We start from the raw sequence: 25,144 nt of genomic DNA, 5'->3' as shown, positions 1-25,144 counted from the left end.
CTGTTTTCGAAGCTTTATTTGTCCCCGTGTCGCATCGTGTAACTCGTTTCTTTGTACAATGCTCATTATGAATGTTTGCTTGTCCAACTTGCTCGATGTCCCATTTGTCCCTCTTTCTGAGGCGTCACGGTGATCACAAAATGCCATGAAAAAGTGCTTTGTTATCATATTATAGATATATAAAAAAAGTATATTTTGTAATGTATTACAAAAAATGTGTTGTTTTATTGAAGTCAGTCTCGTCTGTGTGTCTTGTTTGTGTGTGTGTGTGTGTGTGTGTGTGTGTGTGTGTGTGTGTGTGTGTGTGTGTGTGTGTGTGTGTGTGTGTGTGTGTGTGTGTGTGTGTGTGTGTTGGGCTTTTGGAGGGAAGGGGTGGAAGTCACAGGATGTACTGAGGTTAATGAGCCACAGTGTGGCAGCAGCTACACTCTTTATTCCCCTACCATGTTGCACTTTAAAAACAAGTGTTTTATCAATTAGACGAGCTCAGCTCATGTGGATTCTGTATTTTAGAGACTATTTTATGTCATTTTTGAGGTTACATTGTTTTTGAAAGAATGCTCAACATCTGGATGATGATGTTTTTGGTAATACCGCGGTTGCATTAATGCGTCAGGTGAAGTTAGTGTACGTTAGTGCTACATGGAGCAAATTCATAATTAACTGTACTGGGCTGTCGACCTGAATGCAGCTCTCCCACTCACGTCTGGGAGTCACACTGCTGAGTCAAGGAGCCGTGCATGTTCTGTCCTCCACTGCGAATACATTTACATTTAAATCCCCAGGTTGGAGAGTGCTGAGAGATCCTGTCTCTGTCCTCTTATCAGGTCTGGAAGCATTCTCAGCTGAAAAGTCAAATCCTCCCCGAGGATTTGACATCAGGAGCTTCCTGCCGGGCGCTATTTTTACAAGCGTGTCCCTCGCATCTCTGAAGGCCCAGAGGGGCTCCGGGTGGACGGGCTTCAAAAACACTGTGAAGTTTACAAATGATGCTGATCATTAATTCATAATGTCTGCATATTGATCATTAACACTGTATCTAATCTATAGACGGCCATATCAGAAGGCCATACATCATAGGAGCGCACATATTATTTCTCACAGCTCGCATCCCTTCATAAATACTGCTGTATACTATATTTAAAACAATATTACTGAGAATAAATCTGTTTTATGCACCACAGGGGGAAATGACACTAATGAAATGTTAGTAAAGGTCACAACATAATCACTGTGGAATATCACAGACAGACACATTGTAATCTACGTCCCTCTGGCTAAACATATTAATAGATGGATGGATACTTTATTATTCATGGGTGAAAATTAACCTATAAGTTATATTATGTACTGCTTTTAATAGCAGGAGGTAAAGAGAATAAATACAGTATGTATCAGATCATTAACTGTGCTAAATGACCATTCAAAAGTGTACAATGTGAAAAGTGTTGCTCATTTAGGAAATATAAGGCAAAATGTGGGGGAATATAAAAATATAAATATATATAAAAAGGTACAACTATAGGGAAAAAATGGGAATCAATAAAGTTTTTTTTGGGGGGGCACTCTTTTTTTTCTTTTAAATCCACTATCTGGTCCTGTGATCATCATCTTCGTTTTCCTGGACAGCGTCGGGTTGTGTTCACTCCTCCGGTCCTCCTCTACTTTGCATGAGGCTGCCAGCTGGGCCGGTCCGTGAACGCACCTCCCTCTTCCCGAGCGGCTCTTCTACTTTTGGTCGCACACTGAGGCGGAGCTGTGAGTCTAAGCAGACCTGTGTTCAGTCCTCGGGTCAGGACCTCAGCCGTCTGATAGCAGGAGTCTCAGTGAGGATTTACACAAAGTGTGAGGACCGACTCAGACTGTGACTCGTGAGTGTAGGTGGACCACAGAGTGGGACAAACACGAGAACCGTTTCCCACGGACTAATCTCCCCAAGAGGGCGGGGGTTGGGTGCTTTTTTTTTTGAAGGGGTACCACTCACGCACGCGCACACACACACACACACACACACACACACACACACACACACACACACACACCGCTCCCCAGCAGCATCCTGCACAGCTCTTATATTCACTTTAAACTAGAGACGCATTTCAGCAGCGTGAAGGCGAGTGGAGCCTGAACCATGCCGAGCAAGAGCCAGTATCTGCGCCCGCGGCTGTGCACGCTGGAGAAAGGGGACAACGGCTACGGCTTCCACCTCCACGGGGAGAAAGGTAAGACGGGCCAGTTCATCCGGTTAGTGGAGCCCGACAGCCCGGCAGAAACGTCCGGGCTCCACGCCGGAGACCGGCTGGTGTTCGTGAACGCGGAGGACGTGGAGAACGAGAGCCACCAGCAGGTCGTGTCCCGGATACGAGCCACCGTGGGCCGGCTGGAGCTCGTGGTGGTGGACCCGGACACCGAGCAGCTGCTGAAGAAACACAACATGAAGTGTCTGAAGGAGTATGTCGCCGACGGCATCCCGCTCCCTTTCGACGAGGAGGAGGAGGAGGCGGAGGCGGAGGAGGTGGTGGTGGAGCAGGACGGGGTCGCGGACGGGACGGTAAACGGGGATCAGCGGCACGGGCACGCCAAAGGGGATGAGGTGAAGGAGGAGGAGGAGAGGGACGGGACACCCAGGGAGTCCACGCCAGTCCCGGAGAGGAACGGAGAAATCCACGTGCACGTGGAGAAAAAGCTGAGCATCAACTCTGAGAAGGTGAGTCAAAGTTAAAAACAAGTTTCTGCACTGAGTCCTTTCCTCCAGCTACACGTTATAACATTACAGCCACTGAATGCGTCCCTGAGGGAGTGTGGTCTCCTGGAGAGAATGGGTGCCCCCCCCCCCCCCCCCCCCCCCCCCCCCCCTTTCCTCCGTCTTCTTTAAACCTCAAACTGTTGCTCAACATCTTCCTCTCAAATATTGTGACGTGTTTTGAAAAGGCATGCTGTGTCATTCCTTTAGAAAACCACCATAACACATATCTGGCATCGCTGAACCGTCCACAACAAACAACAGGAAGCAGCGTCTTTCTTCTCCTCCATCTCCACAACATGAGTCCCACTAAATACATTACTGTCAAACCTTTGATCTCGGTCTGTGAGACATTATGGGCTCTTTGTCACTCCGCAGTGGCCGCTTGTTGTTGTTGTGTGTGTGTGTGTGTGTGTGTGTGTGTGTGTGTGTGTGTGTGTGTGTGTGTGTGTGTGTGTGTTCCCGTGTTTGTCTGTGAACTCAGTGGGCTTCATTAAAAAGCACTCGAGGAGAAGAGGTTCCCCCTCCAGTCTGGAACATCTGTGCCCCCTCGCTGCTGCATCCTGGATGTTTACCCCCCCTGAGGGTGTTTCTGTCTGAGTCCGGCTCTGCTGCTCGGTGCTTTAGTCTGCTGGAGGTGGAGGCGGAGGCGGAGGTGGGAAAGGAGAACTTCATGTGCAGCTCCACTCTGTCTCTATGTGATGGTAGATAGGATAATGTGGTTATTACTTAATAATAACCACATTATTAAGCTTCTCATAGTGTAATAACGGTGGAATCATAACCAGGATGTTCAGTGCACGTGTTTAACACTTTGAACTTAATGGAAAAGTGACGATGAGTCCGTTTGAGAGATATGAATACAGACGTGGTATCTGTCGTGAGATTAATCTAGATATGGTGTTTGGTTCATGTAATATTATGATACAACTTGGAATATTTGTGTCAAATATGATACGCTTATTTGCTTTCTTTGCGAGAGTTAGATGAGAAAAGGTTGATATCGCTCTGAGGTTGTTTGGATGCTTTGGTTTTATGCAGATTAAATAAACGAGATGCATGAGAATAACGAGTATGATGACTGTAATGTGTTTATGAATTACTGAGCTTTAGATGTCCTGCTAGGCAGATTGTGTTACCTTTGGACAGATACAAACACGCACATAGCACCGGTGAGCATCCTTCCCAAAATGTCTTCCGTACCCTTTAGAAGTTGAAGTTGGGTGATTAGTTATTTTCATGAAGTCCTTACTTGTTTGATTAATCATGATTTAATCTCAGTGTCCAATGTGACATCTCTTCCAATGTCTTGTTTTGATATTAAGACTAACTTTGACTTTGAAAATGTGGAAGTATTGTTTGTTAAACAACCTAAACGACTAATTCATTGTCAAAATAGTTGCCGATTGAACAGTTGATCAATAATCAGTTTGTTGTCTAATTGATTGAGCTCGAGCTGCATTACAGGTGAAATTAGAGCTGCAACTAACAATTATTTTCATAATTGATTAATGGGGAAAAAAAACATCAAATGTCCTTAAAATATCAGCATCGTCAAACGTCGTCTATTCGTATGACCAACAGTTCAAATGTTTTATCATAGAAGACAAAGAAAACAACCGATATTCACATTTTAGAAGCTGGAACAAGATGTTTTTTGGGTGAATTTGTACTTAAATACTAGTTGAATTGCACAAAGAACGTCTCTGTCTGCTTATTATCTTCCCATTTTTGAAGTTATAAGAACGCCCTCAGTGGTGGTAGAAAGGAAAAGTGATGCTGATCACACCGTTGCTGCTTGTTCCCGTGTTTACTCTGGATACTCAGGCGGCTCAATGGAGCTGTGTCAGTGCAGCACAGAGGGGAGCGTCGTTGAAACAACAACAGCAGCAACAAAATCATTTTCACCTCTTGGTTGTTGTTTTTTTAATATTTCAACAAACTGTTGACATTTGGAGAGAAAGATCCAGATCCTGCTGAGCAGTGAGCCCAGAGTCTCTCTAACGTGAACTGATCTCACAGGCTGCACCAGTTACCTGGGGACAGAGGACACACGAGTGGGTGTGAGGGTGTAAATTGGACTCGAGGGACGTTACATAGATGTCTCTATGTTACAGTCGGAGACACCTCAGGGAGGCTTTCTCTGCACTGACGCCACTCTTTCTGGAATTTTTCTCCCAACATCCTGTCCGGCATTCCTGTGCCCAAGCCCTGTGGCCCGGCCAGTGACACACTGACACACACACCCACACACACACACACACACACACACACACACACAGCGTTGGTTCAGCAGTCACACTGACGTCTGCACTCCGCCCGTCTGGCCTCAGTTTTTGAAACGACACAAAAGAGGGTTCGAAGAGCGACGCCTTCTCCGGAAACCTGCTCACGGTTGCCGTGGTTACACTGATGTTGTGTGTGTGTGTGTGTGTGTGTGTGTGTGTGTGCGCGCAACGCATGTGTAACGTATGCATGTGTAAGGATGGAGGTAGGCGGAAGTGAAGACAGCGCAGGGGGAGGTGTGACAAAATGAGAAGGAGCAGTGATGAAGGGTCAAAACATGGAGCGTGGCCCGGGAAGAAAATAAAAGCTGCTGACGTCATCGTGGAACAAAACACACACACACACACACACACACACACACACACACACACACACACACACACACACACACACACACACACACACACAAACATCAGTGGTCCAAAGGTCTCTGTTTTTTGTTTACCAGGCAGTAAAATCTTGACTCTGCTATTGTTGAGGCAGTGAGGTAGCAGCGGTCGCTCTCAGCTCGTACTCCAAAGATCCATCAGCTCATCCACAACAATCTCGTGGGAACAAGTTTGCATTTGTGGCCGAGATGACGTCGGCCTTTATTACCAACGTATGAAAATCATTACAATGAGTTCCGTGCAGTGCGGTAATGAATTGTGGCGTATATTTTTCTAAATGAAGTCTGGGAATTTTGTCCTCCGTTCATGAGGGGATCTTGTTCTGGCCAATAAGAATTAGAGGAATGAAACCTCTTTAATTAACCTGTCCTGTTATTGTTACACAGACTAGAAACAATGTGGACTCATCATTTAACCTGTCAGTAATTGTTACGATTAATTAATTGTTTCGCCTTAAAATAACAGGGAATCATGTAAATAAAGAGACATCTTAAAATGTCTTATTGTGTCCAAAACCCAAAGCTGTCCACTTAAATACGACATAACAGAGAACAACTGAAAATCAACATATTTCAGATGCTGAATGATTAAAATCATTTTTAACGAAGCGACCAATTGTTTCAGCAGTAACAAAAAGCAAATGATCCCACTATAGATTCGTCGATCATTATTGAAACAAATGAGTTAACTCTATAAAATGTGAGACTCATCTGTAAAGAACCATTCTGCAGTTAAACCCATGAAAATGTGTTCTTCTTTCACCAAGCTGCTCTTTGCTTTTCCTTCAGTGATTCATTCAGATTCGAGAGACAGACAGAGAGAGAGAGAGAGAGAGAGAGAGAGAGAGAGAGAGAGTGTGAGGGTGAGAAGTGGGTTTTTTTTGGGAGTCTTACATAACTCTCGTCTTTAAACACTAATGACAGGAGAGGGAGAGCGCTGGTGTCAGATGAAAATTGAGTGCGCCTCGATGAGATCCCAGGAGAGTGTGAACGTGTGTGAAGTTACTGCATCGACGCCGTTTAGAGGCCCGGAATGAGACAAGGAGGCGTCTTTGTGTCCTCCTCTAATCTGAGCCTCTAATCTGAGGCACATTCACATCAAACCCGCTTATTAAAGAGCTTCCACTGCTCTCACCACACACGCTTTGGCTTTCCATAGAAAGCGTTGGTCCTTTAACTGTGTTTTCCCTCAACAAATCATGCTGAATCTGTCGCGTGGGACCATTGGGTCTATATTTGTATTGCGTTCAAACAGCGCCAGATTATCCCGCTGTTGTCTCTGTAACGTCACGTCGGCGTGACATTCCTGTGCGCCTGCCGTCACATCTGCTTCATGAGACGGAATCACGAGCTGGACAGGAGTTTACCGTCCGCACGTACGTGATGACATATGTGATGTAATGCCTTCAGGAATAGCCCGAGGAGACGTTAGAAGGCTTGTTTTGTGGTGCGGTAGCGGCACAAACGGCCACACCTACCGCCGGTCTGCTCTGGGACTCTCGGCCTGTGCACAGACCCCGGGACGTTTGAGCTGGTTTCCTGTCATTGTTGTTGGTGGAAGATGCTGCTGCCCCCCCCCCCCCCCCCCCCCACACACACACACACACACACACACACACACACACACACCGCCCGTCGTCTTGATCTTCTCAGGGCTCAACACTAACCTTTACTAAGCTGCTAGGACTCAGCTTTTAGTTGCCGAAATTGAGAATGTGGCATTTTTAGTCACCTTGTATTTACGTAGAATTGTCCGTCTAGACCAGCGTTCAGATCATCTGGTTCGAATCAATTTGCCTACTTGTTAGTGACGTTGACGGGGTTAGTCGAACGTATCACTCCGCAGTCAAACAACTTGGTTTTGAGTGGTTGCCGCTGATATCAGCCGCTCTTTAACAAAGAACGGGTTGCCAACTTTTCTTCAAATTCTTCTCACCACTGTGGCCAGAAGTTCCTGCAGCTCGTAGGAGGAGAGCTGAACTACAGCTCCAAGGTTCAAGATCTCACCGTCTCTCTCTCTGTGTGTGTGTGTGTGTGTGTGTGTGTGTGTGTGTGTGTGTGTGTGTGTGTGAGCAGCTAAATCCCTGCAAGGAAAACAGGATACATAATCAGTCAAATGCAACACTGGTTGAATAGCGTGTCGTTCCAGCAGCAGACACAGAATCCTGAAAGTAAACAGTGTCTCCAGCTGTGTTTGTTGGTTTGCTTATCATTGAAGCCATTGTGACAAAGCCACGTATTGTTCAGGCTGTGTTTGGGTAAAGAAGTGTTTGTCTGCTCAGATGTACTCCATGATTCACTCGGACATGCCGCATGCAGCGTTTGGTCATATGATGCGTTTGTATATGTTTCAATATATGTGGATGTTTTCACGTTAATGTAAGTGAGTGAGTGTGTGTGTGAGTGTGTGAGTGTGTGTGTGAGTGTGTGAGTGTGTGTGTGTGAGTGTGTGAGTGTGTGTGTGAGTGTGTGCGTGTCGCTTCTCTTTGTTGATCGTTGGGCTGTGAGTTCAGGGCTTCATTTTCTTTCAATTTAAAGATTTGTCTATTTTAGAAGTTTCGCTGCACCTATTTGTTTATGATAAAGCAAACCACACTCTCATATTTAATATTGTTTAAGGAGTCACCACCACACATGACACAATACTATCACAAAAAGTATCACCGGTGTGTCTGCAACACAGTCACGCACATCACAACATCTGTCGACCGTCATGGTGTGCTCAGCCTTGGTGCTTTAGGCCCTTTTTGGAACCGTTCTTGAGGCGGTTTGGGAGGACAGGGTGAGGACATGCAACAAAAGGTCTGCGACCGGATTTCAGCCGGAGACGTCGACATTTCACGGTCAGCTTCTTAAACCCTCACGGGCCACCAGGGGCGAGTTCATGAGTGAAACTGTTTGAAATGTCATAAACCGCCAGAAGGCACAAGCGTAGAGTCTTGAGCAAAAGAAAGGAGAGCATTAAACTGCTCTATTGATTAGGGGAGCAACAAGTAATCAATGACGTGTTGTCTTGTAGCACTCTCAGTGACGTCAGGCCAAACAACAGCACCACTGTGGCCCAGGTCAGGGGTGGAACCTGAACCCTGTGAGTGTGTGTGTGTGTGTGTGTGTGTGTGTGTGGGGGGGGGGGGGGGGGGGGGGGGGGGGGGCTGGTGATTGGGTCTCATGGGATTCGGGACAGAGGCTCCACAAAGCCACATTCCAGTTCCTACTCCATTTTGCTGTAGGTTCACCACCCCGGCCGGACAATGAGCCGGAGGGCCGCGCCCTGCTGGAGGGTGGGGGGGAAGTGACTGGCTGCTCGCCCTGAAATAGACTCCCCCCCCCCCCTCCCAATCCACCACCTACCTTCCTACCGTACAACACACAGACGCCATAACACCAAGACAGAGCGAGTGAATGTACAGTGTGGGTGTGCAAATGTACTTAGACTAAACGCTACCAAACTAAGAACATGCAGGACAGATCAGTTCTAAAAACAAATATCAACTAGCGCTGACAAGCAACTGTTAGCATGCTTAAAGTACGATGCTGAGCATGGTAAACATACCTATGTGTCTGCTTAACATCAGCATGATAGCACGCTAACGTTAGCATTTAGCTGTAAGTACAACCCGAGCTGCATCCTCCAGTGCTGAGAGATGAAGCTAACGCAGGTGAGCCAAAAAAACATGCAGCTCTTCAAAAGACCACTTGACTCCGTCTCCAAAAGCGAGTCCATCCCCACAATGATGATAATGTTTATCTATAATATCCCCTGCTATCGTTTCTTCACACTATCAATATTGTTCTTATTTCTATTCCCTTTGTCTTTTGCTATTCATCATTTTTCATCTCACAAGCACGGGGAAGACTGACGAATAGCTTTAGCAGTCTCATAAGGAGAATCAATCACAACAGAAAAGAGATTTGATTTGAAGTTTTGATTGAAGGGCATGGCTTCGTCTTGAGTGGTGACGCTCGATATCTTGTCCCTGCTAAACGCCTTTAAGTGTCTGTGATTGTGGAGAAACAATCCCAAACGACTCAAGTCCAAACACACAGGAGAAGAGCTACATGAGGAATGTTTTTTTCCCCTCCACGGCTCATTCTTGAATTAAAAGTGTAACATCTACGATTAGACGCTAAATTATTTCATTCTGTTAGCCCCCGACTGAAAAGCTCACATGGCGCCGATCGGATGATGTGGTCATGTTGTCACTTCTGCACAATGTTTCTGTATTACCTTCCCCTCTTCCTCTAACTGCATTTTAGAAACAGAAACTTGAAAGCTTGTGTGAGAGGCCGTGGAGCCGGTGCTGCTTTTTCAGGTCTGCGAGGGTGGAGGGTGGAGGGTGGAGGGTCGGGGACAGGAAGACTGGCTGAGGAGATAAAACTTGTTGACTGTGATAGGACAAAACTGTCAGTCAGCGTCGGGCTGAATCTGATGCAGTCGTGTGGTTTGTTGTTTTTTTTTAAAGAAGGCTGCAGAGCCGACGAACTAAAGATGAAGAGCGTTGAGAAACAGCAGACCCTGCTCGCTCTACTTTAAAGACCCTAAAGCGACGGCGAGGCCTCTTCATTCGGTCTTATCAGTGCTTGCACCCCTGCTGTGATGGCTGACATTACTTTTTCTATTTCCAGACCTTCCCCCTAAAGAGCCTATTGTAACGGGAACCTTCAGCAGAACCTTTCTTTGGTGTCTTTTGTAGAGCCCAGTTTGTCCCATCCTCAAATGGAAGGGGGACAGTGGGGCGCTTTGTTCCTCCGCCTGCCTCGCAGCTGGTTCAACGGTCCAGCATGAAATCCAACACCCCCGTTCTGACTAGAGAGAGTGGTGCGCTCCGTAACGCTCGGAGAGCTTTAAAAAAAACTTTTGTTGGTTTAAAAGGGAAACCAGGTTTACGTCAAACGATCGTGAAGTCTGTCCTTGAGGCCGTTTATCTGCGTCCGACACTAAACATGACAATCACAAGGACCGGGGGGGGGGGGGGGGGGGGGGGGGGGGGGGCGAAGACGCGTCATGTCACTGAGTACCCACAATGCCTGGCAGCGTTATCCTTTACGCTGATCAAAGAGGCTGGAGTCATGGGGGGAGCTGCCCTCTTTTATTAGAGCAACATGGAGGGAAGCAGTAAGCAGCAGGAGAAGGAGTGACACGCGAAGATGAAAGCGAAGGCCGCTGTAGAAGACAGAGCAGCTGAGTGTGACAGTGTTTCACTTAATGATCTGCAGACGCCCGGAGAGACAGTGGAAATGCATCAGGGAGGTGACGCCGCATCATTACAGGAAGCTTTCATCACGGGACATTATACTTTACTTTAACTAAAAGACCAGTAGAGTCAGAGAACCGGAGCCGTGCAGGAAGCCCTCAGTCATAGATGTCCTCTGTACAGTAGTTACACATCGGTCCGCTGGCTAAGCACGGGGAAAATATGAAGCAACTGGCATGCAGAGCGGCGGAGCTGCAGCCTCTGGCATCACACACACACACACACACACACACACACACACACACACAGTGGCTGCTCGCTCCATGCCAGAGACGCTCGCAGCCACAGCGCTCCTCTGTCAAACAGAATCAGCAGGAGAGCCCGACAGATGTAAATCTGCGGCGGCTAGAGTCGGAGGGTGATAAACATGACGGATGGATATGATGGAGGTACTTGGTTTGCCTTTTTAAAAACTCCCTGAGAAGGTTTAGAAGATGCAAATCAATCAATCTGGCTTGTTGAGACGCTCACCTGCAGGTTCCTCGAGGGCAGAAACGAGGACTCTTCCTGTGAGGCTGTATGAATGTACATGCTGACATTTGATCAGGTTTTTTTTAAACACACTAGCAGCGCGGCTCTATGGATCGGTCAAAGATTTAGATTTTTTAATAATTTTAGAGCAATGAGAGCTCCCCTAACATGCAGTACGGGGTGCTGCAGCCACGTCAAGAGGCCTGTAAGTTGAACGTCGCCTCCTCGGTATCTTATCTATGAATTAAAGCAGCTTCCTGAGGAGAACCAGAAACAAGTCTGAAAAACAGGTTTGCGTACATCAGCCTCTGGTCTGGGGGAGCCTGTAAGCTCTCAAGCACTCCGAGATAAGCTCCGTGCCGGAGCAGCAGATGCAGCGAGACAGCCGTGAAGTGCGTTTTGAGAATATTAACATGGGGCCCTTTGTTTTGCTTTCGGAGCGATTGGTATTCAAGGCGATTGCTTATTTGCAGTCGCCACAGCCTCCCACAGTCTGTGCAGCGCAGATAGAAAGTACACTCGTATGTTAAAGGCTTGACAGCAGCAGACATTGGAGTGAAGTGCAAAAAAAAAAAAAACGTCTCTAATGCTACTTTCTATAAATTACGACAGGAATAGGTTTCACTTTATTTGGGCCGTCCGGTGTTACTTAACTCCGTTTTCACCCAGGCCAGCGTTAATGGTTGCCTCTGTGTTTACATCTGTTTACACTGGATGCTGCTGAGCAACGTAGTGGATCAACTCAGTTGTAAAAACTCCGTTCAAAACAAATAGTTCGCAGAAATGATATGCGTGCGTTTTAGGGCCCGGGCATCGTATTACAATACATCATCATCCGAGAATAACAATGGTGTCACGACACAAAGTATACATGTACGGCGACACAATACGTCCCAATGGTGAGTGAGATTAAAAGGTTTTCACACAGCGGCACGCACACATTGTGCCGATATTCAAAATGTAAACAACCGCTAAAGGTTCACGGGGAAATCTGTCCGACAGACGGTGTAACAGAGACGGATGCACCTTCATGACACAGAGACTCAGATACCATTTAAAGGAATAGTTCAACATTTTGGGAAATACACGTTATTTTTCTAGTACATTAAAGATGAAGCCAGTTAGCTTAGCTTAGCATAAAGACTACAAAGTGAAGCCAATGCTGAAGGGCCTTAAACTCGCATTCTCTACGCGACTCCTTCGGTTGCAAAATGAAGTCTGATTGTATAGAAATCTATGGGAAAATGACTCTACTTCTCACTTGATTTATTGATTTGTAAACTTGAGTTTATGGTCCAGATCTCTAGTTTCAAGTCTCCTTTGATACAGCATGATGTTCATTTAGTAGTGGACGGTCCCATTGAGAGTGAAATAAAGCAGAGTGTGCCTTAGGGCTACCTTGAGATTGACGGGTTGTTACCGTCACGTTGTCCCTGTCTCACAGCGTGTTATCAGCTCATGAAAGTTAATTGTAACGTTATGGTTGTCCTATAAATGTCTTACTCAGCAGACCGTTGTACTTGGCTCCACCCTTCTGGTGTCACTTCTGATCACTTCTGGTGTCTCCACCCTTCTGGTGTCACTTCTGGTTGCAAAAGAAGAAGAAGAAGAAGACAGCAACACAGTCAAAATGCTGAACTCAAGGCTCCACGACTAAAAGGACAGTCCACCAATCAGTGGGCGGCTTCAGGGTGACTACGTCCACTTCTTATAGACGGCCTTTGCTGGATACAGCTAATCCTTGATGTCAAATACACATACTTACATAGTACGTCTGTGCATATGTTGGGTGGGGGGGGGGGGGTTTGTGTTTGAATTTCTCTTTCATGTCAGGAAGTTGAGCCAGCTCAGAGGGAAGCATATTGAGGGAAGATGTGTCAACAGTTCCTGTTCAACACTTCCCTCCTCAAAGGAAAGTTTGTGTCACCGAGAGAGAGGTCAACCTCCAACCGCTGTTTTTGAGGGCCGAGAGTAACCTTTCACACAACACAAAGATGATGTGATACAAAGACAATGAGTTCAGATTATTTACCCGATGCCCTTTATCGCTGTTTGGAGAAATTAAAGTTGAAGTTAAAGTGATCCCCAAGCGAGGATAGGACTTTTAAACGGGTGAGATGATGTTGTCCTCAATGTTTACAGGTGGACAGGTCAGCTATCGCTTTACATCCTTGTTGTAGGTTAACAACAACCAAAACTAAATCGGACGAAGCAGCACAAGGAGATGAATGAATCCGTGTTTTCCTTCCACATATCGTGTGCGTGCAGATGTTTTAGGGTCTGGGAAGCTCTCTAAACTAAATAAAGATCCCTAGAGGAAGTATACAAATGTTCCTGGATCAACCCCGGGCCAAAAGCTTAGCCTGTCTGAAAGAAATATGTAGTTGTACCCGCTGTGATGTGTGTGTGTGTGTGTGTGTGTGTGTGTGTGTGTGTGTGTGTGTGTGTGTGTGTGTGTGTGTGTGTGTGTCGTTCCACAGCAGATAAGACCTGTTGAGTATGAGGCCATGTGGAGGAGATATCTCAGCTCATTAATTACAGAACGTCCCATAAATGTTCTGCGGCCGTGTCTACGATGTTCCCAACATCGTGTATTTGCAACTGACTGTTGTAAACGTTATAGAGAACTCGCACACACGCACACACACACACACACACACACACACACACACACACACACATTTTGACAAGTAGTCCTGGCTTGTGTGTGTTCAGCAGATTCCACAGATTTCAGAGCTGCGTGGAGATTCTTCATCCCTCCACTCCTCTCCGACACAAACCCTTCTCTGTTGTTGCTGCCAGAGCTTCTCCGTCAACGCACCGGGGCTCCTAACGTCAGCCAGAGCAGAGCGCCCGACGCCTCAAGCCTCGGTGTTCCTTCTGCTTTAGGCTGTTTAACACAAGAGCGGAGTAACTACAGATCATGGAGAGTGCTTTGCATGAATCTCCTTCTTTGCTTTAATGCTTCACAGATATTATAGAAGAGTAATTTCAGGCTTTCAGAAGAGTGAAGGTCAGTAATAAGAACAAACATGATCCTTGATTGTTCAGTCTGTACTTTGGATTGCATCTTTTACATTTAAAGGACTCATAAAGGACGGTTGTCCCTCTTGAAGTCTGGGTGTGACACTTGAAAAAGTGCAGGAGGTGCAATCAGAGACGATGACTTCTGTGTAATCAGTTACCATTATGATGGAGCTGTGGCTGCAGGGCTCTCATCACAGCTGATGAGCAGGAGGAACCTTCAGCGGGCTCCGGATGGACTCGGACACATTATGCTGCTTTTACACTACGAGCGTCTTTTTTAAATGGAAGCCGGTGACGTGAAGCTACAAACTGAAGCTGACGAGCTGCAAATCCAAGATGAGCTGGTTCCAACTGCTGTCAGCGCTCCAATAGCGCGGTGAAGCGCCAACAAATCATGTGTTTTTGACAACTATTCGTCTTGAGCCTCAACGCGCTCGGCCGTAGTCTGAGCATGTGTGTGACACTGTGTAGTATTTCCCATTATGTTTTTGTTGAACACATTTACACGTCATGGTAAAGGACCTGTAGTAAAGGGACGTTTGATGGAATGTGTTTCCCAAAATGTCCAACCATCCTTCTTAAGGCGGCACTTTTTCTGCAGAATGAAGCCTGAATGAAAGAGCAACCCATCCCTCATTTAAGAACGCTTGTTTGTCAGAGTGAACCAACAGATGAGGTGAAAAACAAACTGCAGAGAGTGAGGCGTGTGCAGTTTGCTGTTGTTACGTCACATGACTTTTATGAACGTTCCCAGTTTTGAAAGCACCACTTACTCTCATTTTGGAGCCACCACAAAGTTTACAAAAGCGTGTTTTTCTTTCTTTTCAAGGTGCTTTACTGAGCAAAAAGAAAAAAGGAGAACAGTTGATTCTTGGCGGAGGTGGGTTGGGCGTTAGCTCAAAACAATTGTCTTACTTAACACAGCAAAGTGACAATCATTCACCACTTGTGTCAAGTTTTACAACGAAGAAAAGGTTTTGAGTCGGTTCTAATCATGTCCGCAGTTCTTTTATGATGTTCTGAAGTAGCTTTAATCAATCAGCCTCCTGCCAGTGTCTGTAGAAAGTGAGTCGGACTTATTTATAGAGGTCCTTCATTGTCTTCCAGCGTACAGTTGACAGAAGGCGGGGAGCACACGGCCACTCTGATGTGGAGGGAGTGTCGGGTCACATTTGGTCACACTGACTGAGACTGTCCCGACCAGCGCGGCGTCTCCATTATTTCTTATTCTGACCTCTTTGATGGCCATTAAAACCCCCCTTTTTTCTAAATAAAGAACTTCTTCCACACAGCGGAAGGGAGGTTCTGGAGTCGAGCTGCAGTTTTTCCTTTTTCCCTGGATGACAATACAGTTCTCACTCTTCCTGCTATCCCAGAGTGGGGCTGGACGGGACGGGGCGAGGGGAGGCGGTCAGAGGTCAGCGCCCGGCTCCCATTGTCCTCCTCGGAGCCCGGAGCGGACCACACCGGAACCGGTCCCTTCCTCAAGGCCGGAGCAGCGCCTCCCCTCCCCGAATTTCTCCGCAAACCTTCCCAACAGACTTCCAATCACACGCCTCCAAGACCCTCTTCCTTCCTGGCGAGCGGTCTGGAGTCACATGGAGTCCAACAGCGGCCTCACTTTACACATGATTGTTTAAAAAAAACACACCAGCAGCCACCTGTATGTTCAACCTCGGCTTCATATTCATGGTTAACGACTCACTGGAGCTCTCCGTAATCTTTGTGCCTCTGGTTCTCCCTGAACCCATGGTGGGTTTTTTAAAAAAGCTGTTGTTCTGGTCTGTAGGTGCGTGTCACATCAAAGTGTCATCAACACGCCGTCTCTTGTTTTGTCTCCTCGGGTCTCTTCCAGGAGGTGTTGTGCGCCGAGCTGCGGCCACGGCTCTGCGTGATCCGGCGAGGGCCCAGCGGATACGGCTTCAACCTGCACAGCGAGCGGGCGCGGCCGGGCCAGTACATCAGAGCGGTGGACCAAGACTCTCCGGCAGAGAGGGCAGGCCTGCTGTCCAAGGACAGGATAGTCCAGGTACTTTAACAAGGGACCCCATGCAGGGCAGTAACCCAGTGCAATGAGACAGACTTTATTATTGTTCTGGTGAGATGATTTTATAGTTCAGAAACTCCAAAATCTTGGTAAGTCCCCGGCAGTTTAAGGTAATTTACCTTATAACGTCTTTAATAATTGTGCTAAACAGAGTCATCTTTATCAGAAGTAACTAAACAGAGTTACACAGAAATACTCGTCTTGATTAGTCGACCATATTTCCGCTCTATAGGGATAAAAATAAAGAAGAACGGTGTGACATCACCTCCATACAAAAGGGTGAGAGAGAGGAAGCCTGTTTACATCATAAAGTATTATTTTCTGTTCATGCCGTCCTAGTGCTCCACTAATTCATTGGTTATATGGTGTGAAAACGTACCCAAAGTATTGCCAAAGGAATTCTACGATCATTAAAATAGATGATGCTGGTAGATGCATAATTGCCATCAATGAATGATGCTCAATATCAGGTCTTAAAACATAGATTAAGATGGTTCATACTTCTCTAGGACGAGTCTAAAAACTACATACAAACAAAAAGGGAAAAGAAATGTGACCGATCCACATCCACCATTAGTAAGTGAAGCAGGTCTTCTGGTCGAGGAATGTGTTGTGAACCAGCAGCCGCTGTGTGGGGTCTCAAATCCACACACAGGACTCTGGTGTAACCGTCGCTGTGAGCAGCCTCGCACCGGAATAATCAGCTGCTTAACTGGTCTGGGGTCTGCTCTGCACACCTCCTGTTGTGGGCGTACGGCTGGCCTACACTAGAGAGACATGTGTGTTCAACAAAAACTCAAATTACAACGTGAATCACTGCAATTTCTAGATCACGCGTAAGAAGCTCAAAATAAGCAAATCGTACAAGTCTGGTGAAAAAACAGCAAGTGTGTCATTAAAATAGGCACTTTAATACTATTATGCATTGATTTTAGGCCTACCACACCACATTTTAGTGTCCTCTAACACTCATTTTCAATCATACGCGTAGTGTTGTTGTTTTTTTAAGACATCTTGCCAAAAGGAGGCCCTGGCCAAGCCCTCAGGAAGGCTTTGAAGAAAGTTTTACACAGAAGCCAAACGGTGGAATCACAGCTTCTTGGTCCATCGCGTGACGCCATTAGGCCGAAAAAGACCCTTTCTTCATAGGAATGAAGGCGGCGCTGCCTCTGTATCCTCTGTATCCTCTGTATCTGTATCCAGATCGCTCTACATCTGTGGCCCCGTCATAAACTAACGCTGTTTTGGGGATGGACAAGTTTGGGAAACCTTTGCTCTAAAATATATTACAAACCTTGTGGTTGTAATATCATACAACCATACGGTACTTCCACTTATTATTCAGCCAGCAGAAGCAACAAGAGTCATTCATTTGTGTCAACATGAGTCACACAGTATTTTAACAAATACTTCCTAAGTGAATAAAGGAAAAGGAAGAATCAGAAGAGAAGGAGGACAGAGAGAGAGGACAGAGGGATTAACACAGAGGCTGGGGTCTGGTTTGAGAGTCTAGCGAGGGGTTTTCAGTCCCCCAGAGGGCCCCAGAGGGCCCCAGACAGCCTCACCACCCACTGAGGAGCAGAGCTTTGTGGGGAGCGGACAGCCATTGTTTCTGCTGTTACTGGCCAAGCAGCTATTGTCCAGCTTCCTCTGTGGGACTGGCTTAGACATGCAGGTCCACCCTATGACCTAAACACACACACACACACACGCACACAGACACACACACACACACACACACACACACCCTCTGAGACATTTCTCACATGCTTTCCCATGGTGATTTAATCCCAGAACGCTCAGCTGGCGTGGGAGTGAGCCACCTGACATGTTGAGCTACTGTACGCCTCAGAGTTAAAGTGTCACACAGTCAGGTACCACCATGATGCTCAACGAATGATTTAAAGAACAAATCAAAATGTTTGTTATTGAGCACACTGTTGAAGGAATGTGTGTGTGTGTGTGTGTGTGTGTGTGTGTGTGTGTGTGTGTGTGTGTGTGTGTGTGTGTGTGTGTGTGTGTGTGTGGACACAGGATTTCCTGCCCTGGAGCCTCTGGCAGACACAGTGATAATATTGAGAAAGAAATCCTTGACAGTGATAAAACAGTTTGTTCACTTCTCTGTGGGAACAAAGACAAGAGGAAACAATAGCAACCTTTTTTGTTTTTTGAAGGATTTCTATCCATTGGTGGAAATCTAAAACTAAAACAATGTTCCTCTCCCCAGGTGAACGGTCTGTCAGCAGAAGGGAAGACGCATTCAGAGGTGGTGGCCGCCATTAAAGCCGGTGGGAAGGAGGTCCGTCTGCTGGTGGTGGACCCCGACACAGACGCCTTCTTCAGGAGGTGCCGAGTGGCCCCCGCCCTGGACCACCTCTCTGGTGAGAGGAGACGCACACAGAACCACGTCACCGTCACTCAGAGGAGTGAACGACTGCAGTCAGCTCGTCAGTCGCAGTTATAGACGAGTTGTAGAGACGAGACGTCGCCTCCTCCTCCTCTCTCCTCCAAGAGATTACCAGTCTCTTGGCTCCTCTCTCCTCCTTTAAGTCTTTCTATCTCTCTGTGTGGCTCGCTCCATCCTGTATGGCTTTTTTTTTCTTTCTTTCTCTCTCTGCCAAGAAACGTAGACAGAGACGGAGACGCTGAGCCACTTCCTGCCCCCCACCCCCCACACCTAAAAGTGAATCTTTTAGACATAAATAGATCAGATCAGACAGATCACAGTGTGGTTCATAAAGTGTAACGGCTTCAATGCAGATCTCTCGCTCACAAAAGTTTAACATCACAGCAACACTTGGAAAATAATCATTTTGGGATCTTTCAACTTGTCCCTTGTGGCCTTCATCAGCAGATGGAGCTTGCCACGAGATATGGCCGACAGCTCCGCACAATATTTAATAAGAGGACCATTGTCTGGACTTTTTTGTCAAACTGCTATTTCAGAGGGCAATGAATGAATGCACGACTGATTCAAGGGATTCGTTGTTTTGTGGCCTTTTCTCCACAAAAAAAAAGGTCAGATATGGTCATCCCAGGAGCTGTAGCAGATTCAGTGCCTTGCTCAAAGGCACTTTGACTTGACACAGGTCCTGCTGTACCTGCCACGGCCCCCGGGGGGAGCCCTAGTACAGCCTGTGATGTGGCGTTTCTGTGTTTGAGGGCTGTCCCTCCACAGGAAAAGATCCTCCAGGCAGGTGGTGTGTGTGTGTGTGTGTGTGTGTGTGTGTGTGTGTGTGTGTGTGTGTGTGTGTGTGTGTGTGTGTGTGGTGTTCTAGGACAAACGTCTGAGTGCCACTCTGCATCATGAGACCCCTCATGTAAACATGCTGCTGCCAGCTTGACAACGGACTGTGAACGAGGGGTAAAGCGGCTGCCCTCTGTGTCCTTGACAGAGGAAATACATTCATATTTTGTAGATATTTGTGAATGGTTCAAGAATGTTCCCAGTGCTCCCAGTTGATTATTGATAAATGAGTTAGATCTATTTAAAAAGCTTGTGTACCTATGTGCGGTGAAGCTCGTCGGGGCAGATGTTTCATAGTTTCCAGTGTTTCAGTCCAGGATTAAGAATAACAAGGCCCCACAGGGAACAGATTCCAGCGAGGTGTTTCCCAGGTAACTGCCTGCACTTCACATGCTGCCCACTCAGAGAGCACCTGCCTACAGCGACTCTTAACGTCAACGCAGGCTCACACAGCCTCTCTCTCTGAGCTCGCTTTGTTTTGGTTTCCAAGGCGCTACGCTTCCAAGTGGCCTCTCAGCCCGGAGCCAGATCTGTATTTGGGGACTTGGAGAGGCTCCTCTCAGAGTCAGGGACGCACAGCAAAAGACCCGCGGAGGACTCCAATCTCAGATTAACTCTGGAGGACCTTCTGCTGTCTCCAGTAATAATCACCGTTAGCTAGAGACACGTTTTTTTGGGGGGCAGAGGATCAGAGGGATGGAAGGTAAGAGATATCTGTGATGATGTCTGTCTGAGGTTACCACCTCTCAAAAGTGAGGTTTGGGTTCAAACATGGCGACACGCAAAGTCATTGTTAAGAGGAAAAAGCAGCAGGGAAACGTTCCATTACAGCTGATAAGTGGAGGCTCTGTGGATGCATAGAGGACCAGGATGAGCACCATCCCACAGAGGATGAACCATGTGTGAATAATAGATGATCTGCTCATACCTGCCCCATGTAACAGAGTAAGTGCTGGTGGGATGAAAGGTGAGCTGCAGAGAGACTCTTGATCTATAGCAGAGTGGAGCTGATGGTGCAGGACCGAAACAGGTCTTCATGGAGTGACATTAGCTCTGACAGGCAGGAGGAAGAGGTGTATTTTTGGAGTTCCGATGAATGATTCTTGTGTCATCTTCATGCCTACAGGTCCGCTGCCTGAGCCGGTCATTAATGGAGGAATGGACGAGAAGGTAAGATTACACCAGTAGGCAAATATATCACAGAGACAAGAGAGACAAACGCAGGATTAAAGCTATCACTGGGTTTGGAGATCTGCTTTAGAGCGAAGCCAAAAGTGAGATTTGAACTTTGAAGTGTGTGAAGAGCCGTCGGTCTCCCCCACAGCGGAGACTTCCCTTCTCCTTCCTCACAGAGTGGAGGACGAGAATACTTGGGCTTTGAATACTCTGTAGCTCTTCAAAGTGACACGCAGCATTTTGGCATTCAGGTGTGGTTTCGCCACATCAGAGAACTGAGACGCTGCTGCTGAAGTTAGTTATTAATCACAGAGACGTGTACCGAACGGACTTTCCTGTGATTGTCTAAAAGTTCTGCAGCATTCTTTGTACGGTGCTGTGTGGAAAACCCCACCCAGCTAGCACCCCATTAACTTTGAACTATTTGAAAGTGTTTTGACCAAGGATGGATTGTGTATTCAACATTAAAATCCTCCTTGACCCACAGTTTAGAGAGTATTGTATTAAAGGTACATTAAAACTAGAAGCTGAGGCATGAAGAATGTAGCAGCTTCGTGTTAATCCTGCTCAAGTATTTGGGCGTAATCCCAATGAGACACACTGGCCACCACTTACTGTAGGAGGCAAAGGCACTCACTCACTAACTGGAATAATGGGTTCGACATTTTCGGAAAACCCTTGTTCGTTGTCTTGTAGAGCTGCAGAAAAATTGCAATGTGGCCGACTGCAATTTTAAATCACAAAGGTGAAACGTGTCAAATTACAAATTTAATGAAAGATGTCCTGGCCTACATATATACTCTACAGGCTTTGGTACAGATCCCCTCTGGTTAGCTTAGCTTAGCATTGAGACTGGAAACACGGGAAACAGCTAGCTTGGCTCTGTCGAACCAGCACCTCTAAGGCTCACTAACTAATACAATATATCTTGTTTGTTGAGTCCGTACAGAAACTGTAACGGTGTGTTCGGACACAACGTGAACTCCACACAAAGCAAATAGAAAGATATCGTTAGACGAGGTGACGCAAGCTAACGCCAAGATACGTCTGCTCGATTTCAAAACCTTTTAACCTCAAAAGAAACATTCATGCTAATCCAGGAGCTTCATTATCATGCTTTATAAACGTACAGTGAGGAGATACAAAGAAAAAGAAAGACCAGAGGGAAATAGCTGAAACAACCCACAATCATCCGTTACTAGCTAGCTTATTAACGTTACAGCTAACGTCTGTACAGTTGGTACATTAGCTGTTTGGGGCAAAAAAAAGGATTGGAAGCTGCAGCTATCAGCTAAGAAATAGTCCAGCACTTAAAAAACAGAATTGTTGTTTAAATTTAAACCAGACTAGCTGTTTTAACCTGTTTCCAGTCTTAGTGCTAAGCTAAGCTAAGCTACGTAGCTTAGGTATCAACCTTCTCAAAAGACAATAAGCGCACTCCCAAAATGTCAAAACTTTTGCTTTGAAATCCTACAGTGTGTATTCCAATGTGTGTGTGTGTGTGTGTGTGTGTGTGTGTGTGTGTGTGTGTGTGTGTGTGTGTGTGTGTGTGTGTGTGCTTTTCTAACCCCACAAGAATGCTTTTTGACAGTCTCTCAGGTTACCAGAGTGTCTTGTTCCCAGGTAGACACACTAGACTTGTATGTAAATCAGTGTTGATAAGATAAGAAATCATTCCAGACTTGTATGAAGGCACCAGAGCACAAACTTTAGAGAGACTACTGTTCTGACCCATGGCTGCCTTCCGCTCAGGCGTTTGGCCAAATATGCAAAGTGAAGCCTGGACCGGGCTGCAGGGAAGTTAATTGTTCCTCGTATTGTTGCGTAACAGACTCTTGTTAAAGGGTGGTAGAGCTGAGAGGGGAGGGGAGGTGAGAGGTCAGGGACAAGTTGTCTGTGAGCTAAACGATGCCGTCTTTAAAGGGGTCCTGGGTCGGAGTGGGTTAAAAATCCTCTCGTATAACATACTGATAATTATGCTGAGGCTGCAGAAACGTAAATGCCTCATCCTGTAACCTTTGCAGCTCATTCGAATGGCTACAAAAAACACAGAGGGCAGGAAATAGGCTGGAATTCAACCAGAAAGAGAAGCAGGAAGAGTTTCTCAAATCGCACCACTCTTACAAAACAAAAAGTTTTGCCTTCTCTACGAATATAATCTGAGGAAAGCCAACAGATGTACTAAATCCAGCTTATTGGTGATTCCCAGATGACAAAACATGTTTACAACTTCTCAGCTGCCTCTAACTTGTACTCAATAGAAAAAAACAACTAAAATCCAAGGTTGCCCCCCTGTGGTAAGGACTGGTACTGCATCACCAAAAAGAAAAAAGCAGTCACACTTGTTGAAATGTGACTCTCTAGTAAACGTTGATCATATTCATGAATGTCTAGGTAATGATTCGTTAGTATGATAGTGGAGCGATGCTGATGCTGAGTGCTTGTGCTCCCAGGTGAATGGTAGAGGGGCCAAAGAGGCAGAGAGGGACTCAAAGCTGTCCGTCAGTCCTTCTCCGTCCAACGCCTCGTCCAACGCCTCGCTCACAACCCCGCCCACCAACACCCCACCCGAGGTACGTCTCAGCGAATAACCACCTCGGAGGATTTCATAACATAGAGTGTAACTAATGGAATACGCTTTTTTTTTTAACCATTCAGGGTTTTATCGCGGACGGCATCCCAGCGCTCAACATGTCCCTGCAGCAGGTGAAGGAGCTCGCCCACCAGAAACGCTCCAACAAGAGAGCCCCCCCCATGGACTGGACCAAGAAGAATGAACTGTTCAGTAACCTATAGGGCCCCTCAGCCCCACACACACCTTCTAGAGGGGTTCTTACAAAGAGACGTCACAGAGACATTAAAAGAGCAGGTTAACCATCGGCATCAGACAAATCAAGGCGTTCTGTAAAATATACTATTCTTCATTATTACTCTTCATGCTACTATATATAATCCAGATATTAAATATATATATATATATATAATAATATGTATAATGTGAAACTAACAATGAGAGATGCTCATGCCAATGAAAGAGAACTGGACCATGTTGAAAGTGTGTGTGTGTGTGTGTGTGTGTGTGTGTGTGTGTGTGTGTGTGTGTGTGTGTGTGTGTGTGTGTGGACCCTGACAGTCCCTGCTGGCCAGAGTCTGGTGCCTGTGGAAAGGAGGAGGAGTTGATTGTTATGTTTAGTTTAATGACCCTCCTCCTCCTCCTCCTCCTCCTCCGTCTGTTTTTTTTATTTTTTATTTCTACTAACATTTAAAACATCATAGTGTCTTCAACAGCAGGAGTTAAACCAGCCCGACAATCAGTTCATCGTAAATCTAGTTTAACTTTGTGTTAGTTTGTAGGGACTGAACAGTCATGTTTGTATTTGAGTAGAATCCAGTTCACACGATAAAGTCATTTCTTGTGACGTTAAACAAAAAGGTAAACATCATTTCTTCCCTCATAAAATAATTCCGAACATGAACTGATGGCTTTAAACTGGAAAGAACTGTGTTTTAAAGAGAATGATCTTATATTGTATGTGTATATATACACAGTATATATATCATGTGTAATGCCTATTTTAAAATGTTGAGATAAATTCCACGCTTTGAAATGAAATGTCCATTTATCCACACTTTTGTCTGAATACATGATGATCTCCTCTTTTATTAAATGTGAACCACAGTTTATAATGAGTAACTTGTGCCGTCCTCTCTTTGCCATCGCGTCACACTTTGAGCGTCTGGAATAATTTGTATTGCTCTCGTTGAGAAATTAGATTTTTTTACACATTTCTATCAATGTCTTAAAAACAATAATTGTGTGACTTTGAGACGATGTGTTTCTAGAAGAACGTCCGTGCTTCACTAGATTTGATGCATTTGTTTACGCCGTTAGTCGTGAGGATGGTAATGATTTCATTGTATGAAGAGGGCTTTTTTTGTAGCTTGTGTAAGAAGTGAGTGATTTCTATACTGTAATAAATCCGTCATCACAACATGAGGTCGGTTTGTTATTCAGTTTGTGTGTGGAAAGATTCAAATCTTTAGTGCTATTGAAACATGAACATTGACTTTTACTCAATAATTCCAAAAATAATAATCTGAATCTGAATGAGGCAATACGATGTTGTTCCACACAGTTCATCATTGATATATCTTAACTTGTTTCATCAATTATGAATGACCACACACAGCATTCAATATATGTAGTATAACAGTCTGACTGTATATTCAGTTAAAGCGTAATATGTGTGTATCAGCAGTGGATCACATGACGTCTCATAATGATGAAACAGAGACTTGATGAATGTCGTCCGCTGCCCCCAAGTGGCCAAAGATTTGAATTATTGCCGGTTTAACGTGACGACGTTGACCTTTTGACTCATCCGTTAAAGTAAAATAAAAGTGATCCGTGATCAGAGGTGCAACAAGTTCCATCCCATAGAAAACAACACAAACTCTTTTGATTCACTGTTGATTTTCACTTTAAACCAAACCAGAAATTGCT

General features: G+C 45.8%; 1 protein-coding gene across 1 annotated transcript; it reads left to right on the top strand.

The window, feature by feature from the left end:
- Nucleotides 1-1,732: 1,732 nt before the first annotated feature.
- On the top strand, nt 1,733-24,637 carry nherf1b (NHERF family PDZ scaffold protein 1b). Its single transcript, XM_068727933.1, has 6 exons — nt 1,733-2,707; nt 16,026-16,199; nt 18,445-18,598; nt 20,591-20,634; nt 23,094-23,213; nt 23,299-24,637. The coding sequence occupies exons 1-6, from the start codon at nt 2,132-2,134 to the stop codon at nt 23,434-23,436; spliced, it is 1,206 nt and encodes a 401-aa protein (XP_068584034.1). The 5' UTR covers nt 1,733-2,131; the 3' UTR covers nt 23,437-24,637.
- The last annotated feature ends 507 nt before the right edge of the window (nt 24,638-25,144 follow it).

Source organism: Cebidichthys violaceus, unplaced genomic scaffold, assembly GCF_023349555.1.
Source record: "Cebidichthys violaceus isolate CVI_PGR_0920_01 unplaced genomic scaffold, fCebVio1.0.p SCAF_40, whole genome shotgun sequence".
Lineage (NCBI taxonomy): Eukaryota > Metazoa > Chordata > Actinopteri > Perciformes > Stichaeidae > Cebidichthys > Cebidichthys violaceus.
This window is presented reverse-complemented; position numbering and strand designations above follow the sequence as displayed.

What these genes read in the sequence shown, in the direction of transcription:
- nherf1b (XM_068727933.1), top strand. Translation starts at nt 2,132, where the DNA reads ATGCCGAGCAAGAGCCAGTATCTGCGCCCGCGGCTGTGCACGCTGGAG. An exon ending in TGAGCATCAACTCTGAGAAG is followed by an intron (nt 2,708 to 16,025) that starts GTGAGTCAAAGT and finishes GGTCTCTTCCAG; the next exon opens with GAGGTGTTGTGCGCCGAGCT. An exon ending in ATGGAGGAATGGACGAGAAG is followed by an intron (nt 20,635 to 23,093) that starts GTAAGATTACAC and finishes TTGTGCTCCCAG; the next exon opens with GTGAATGGTAGAGGGGCCAA.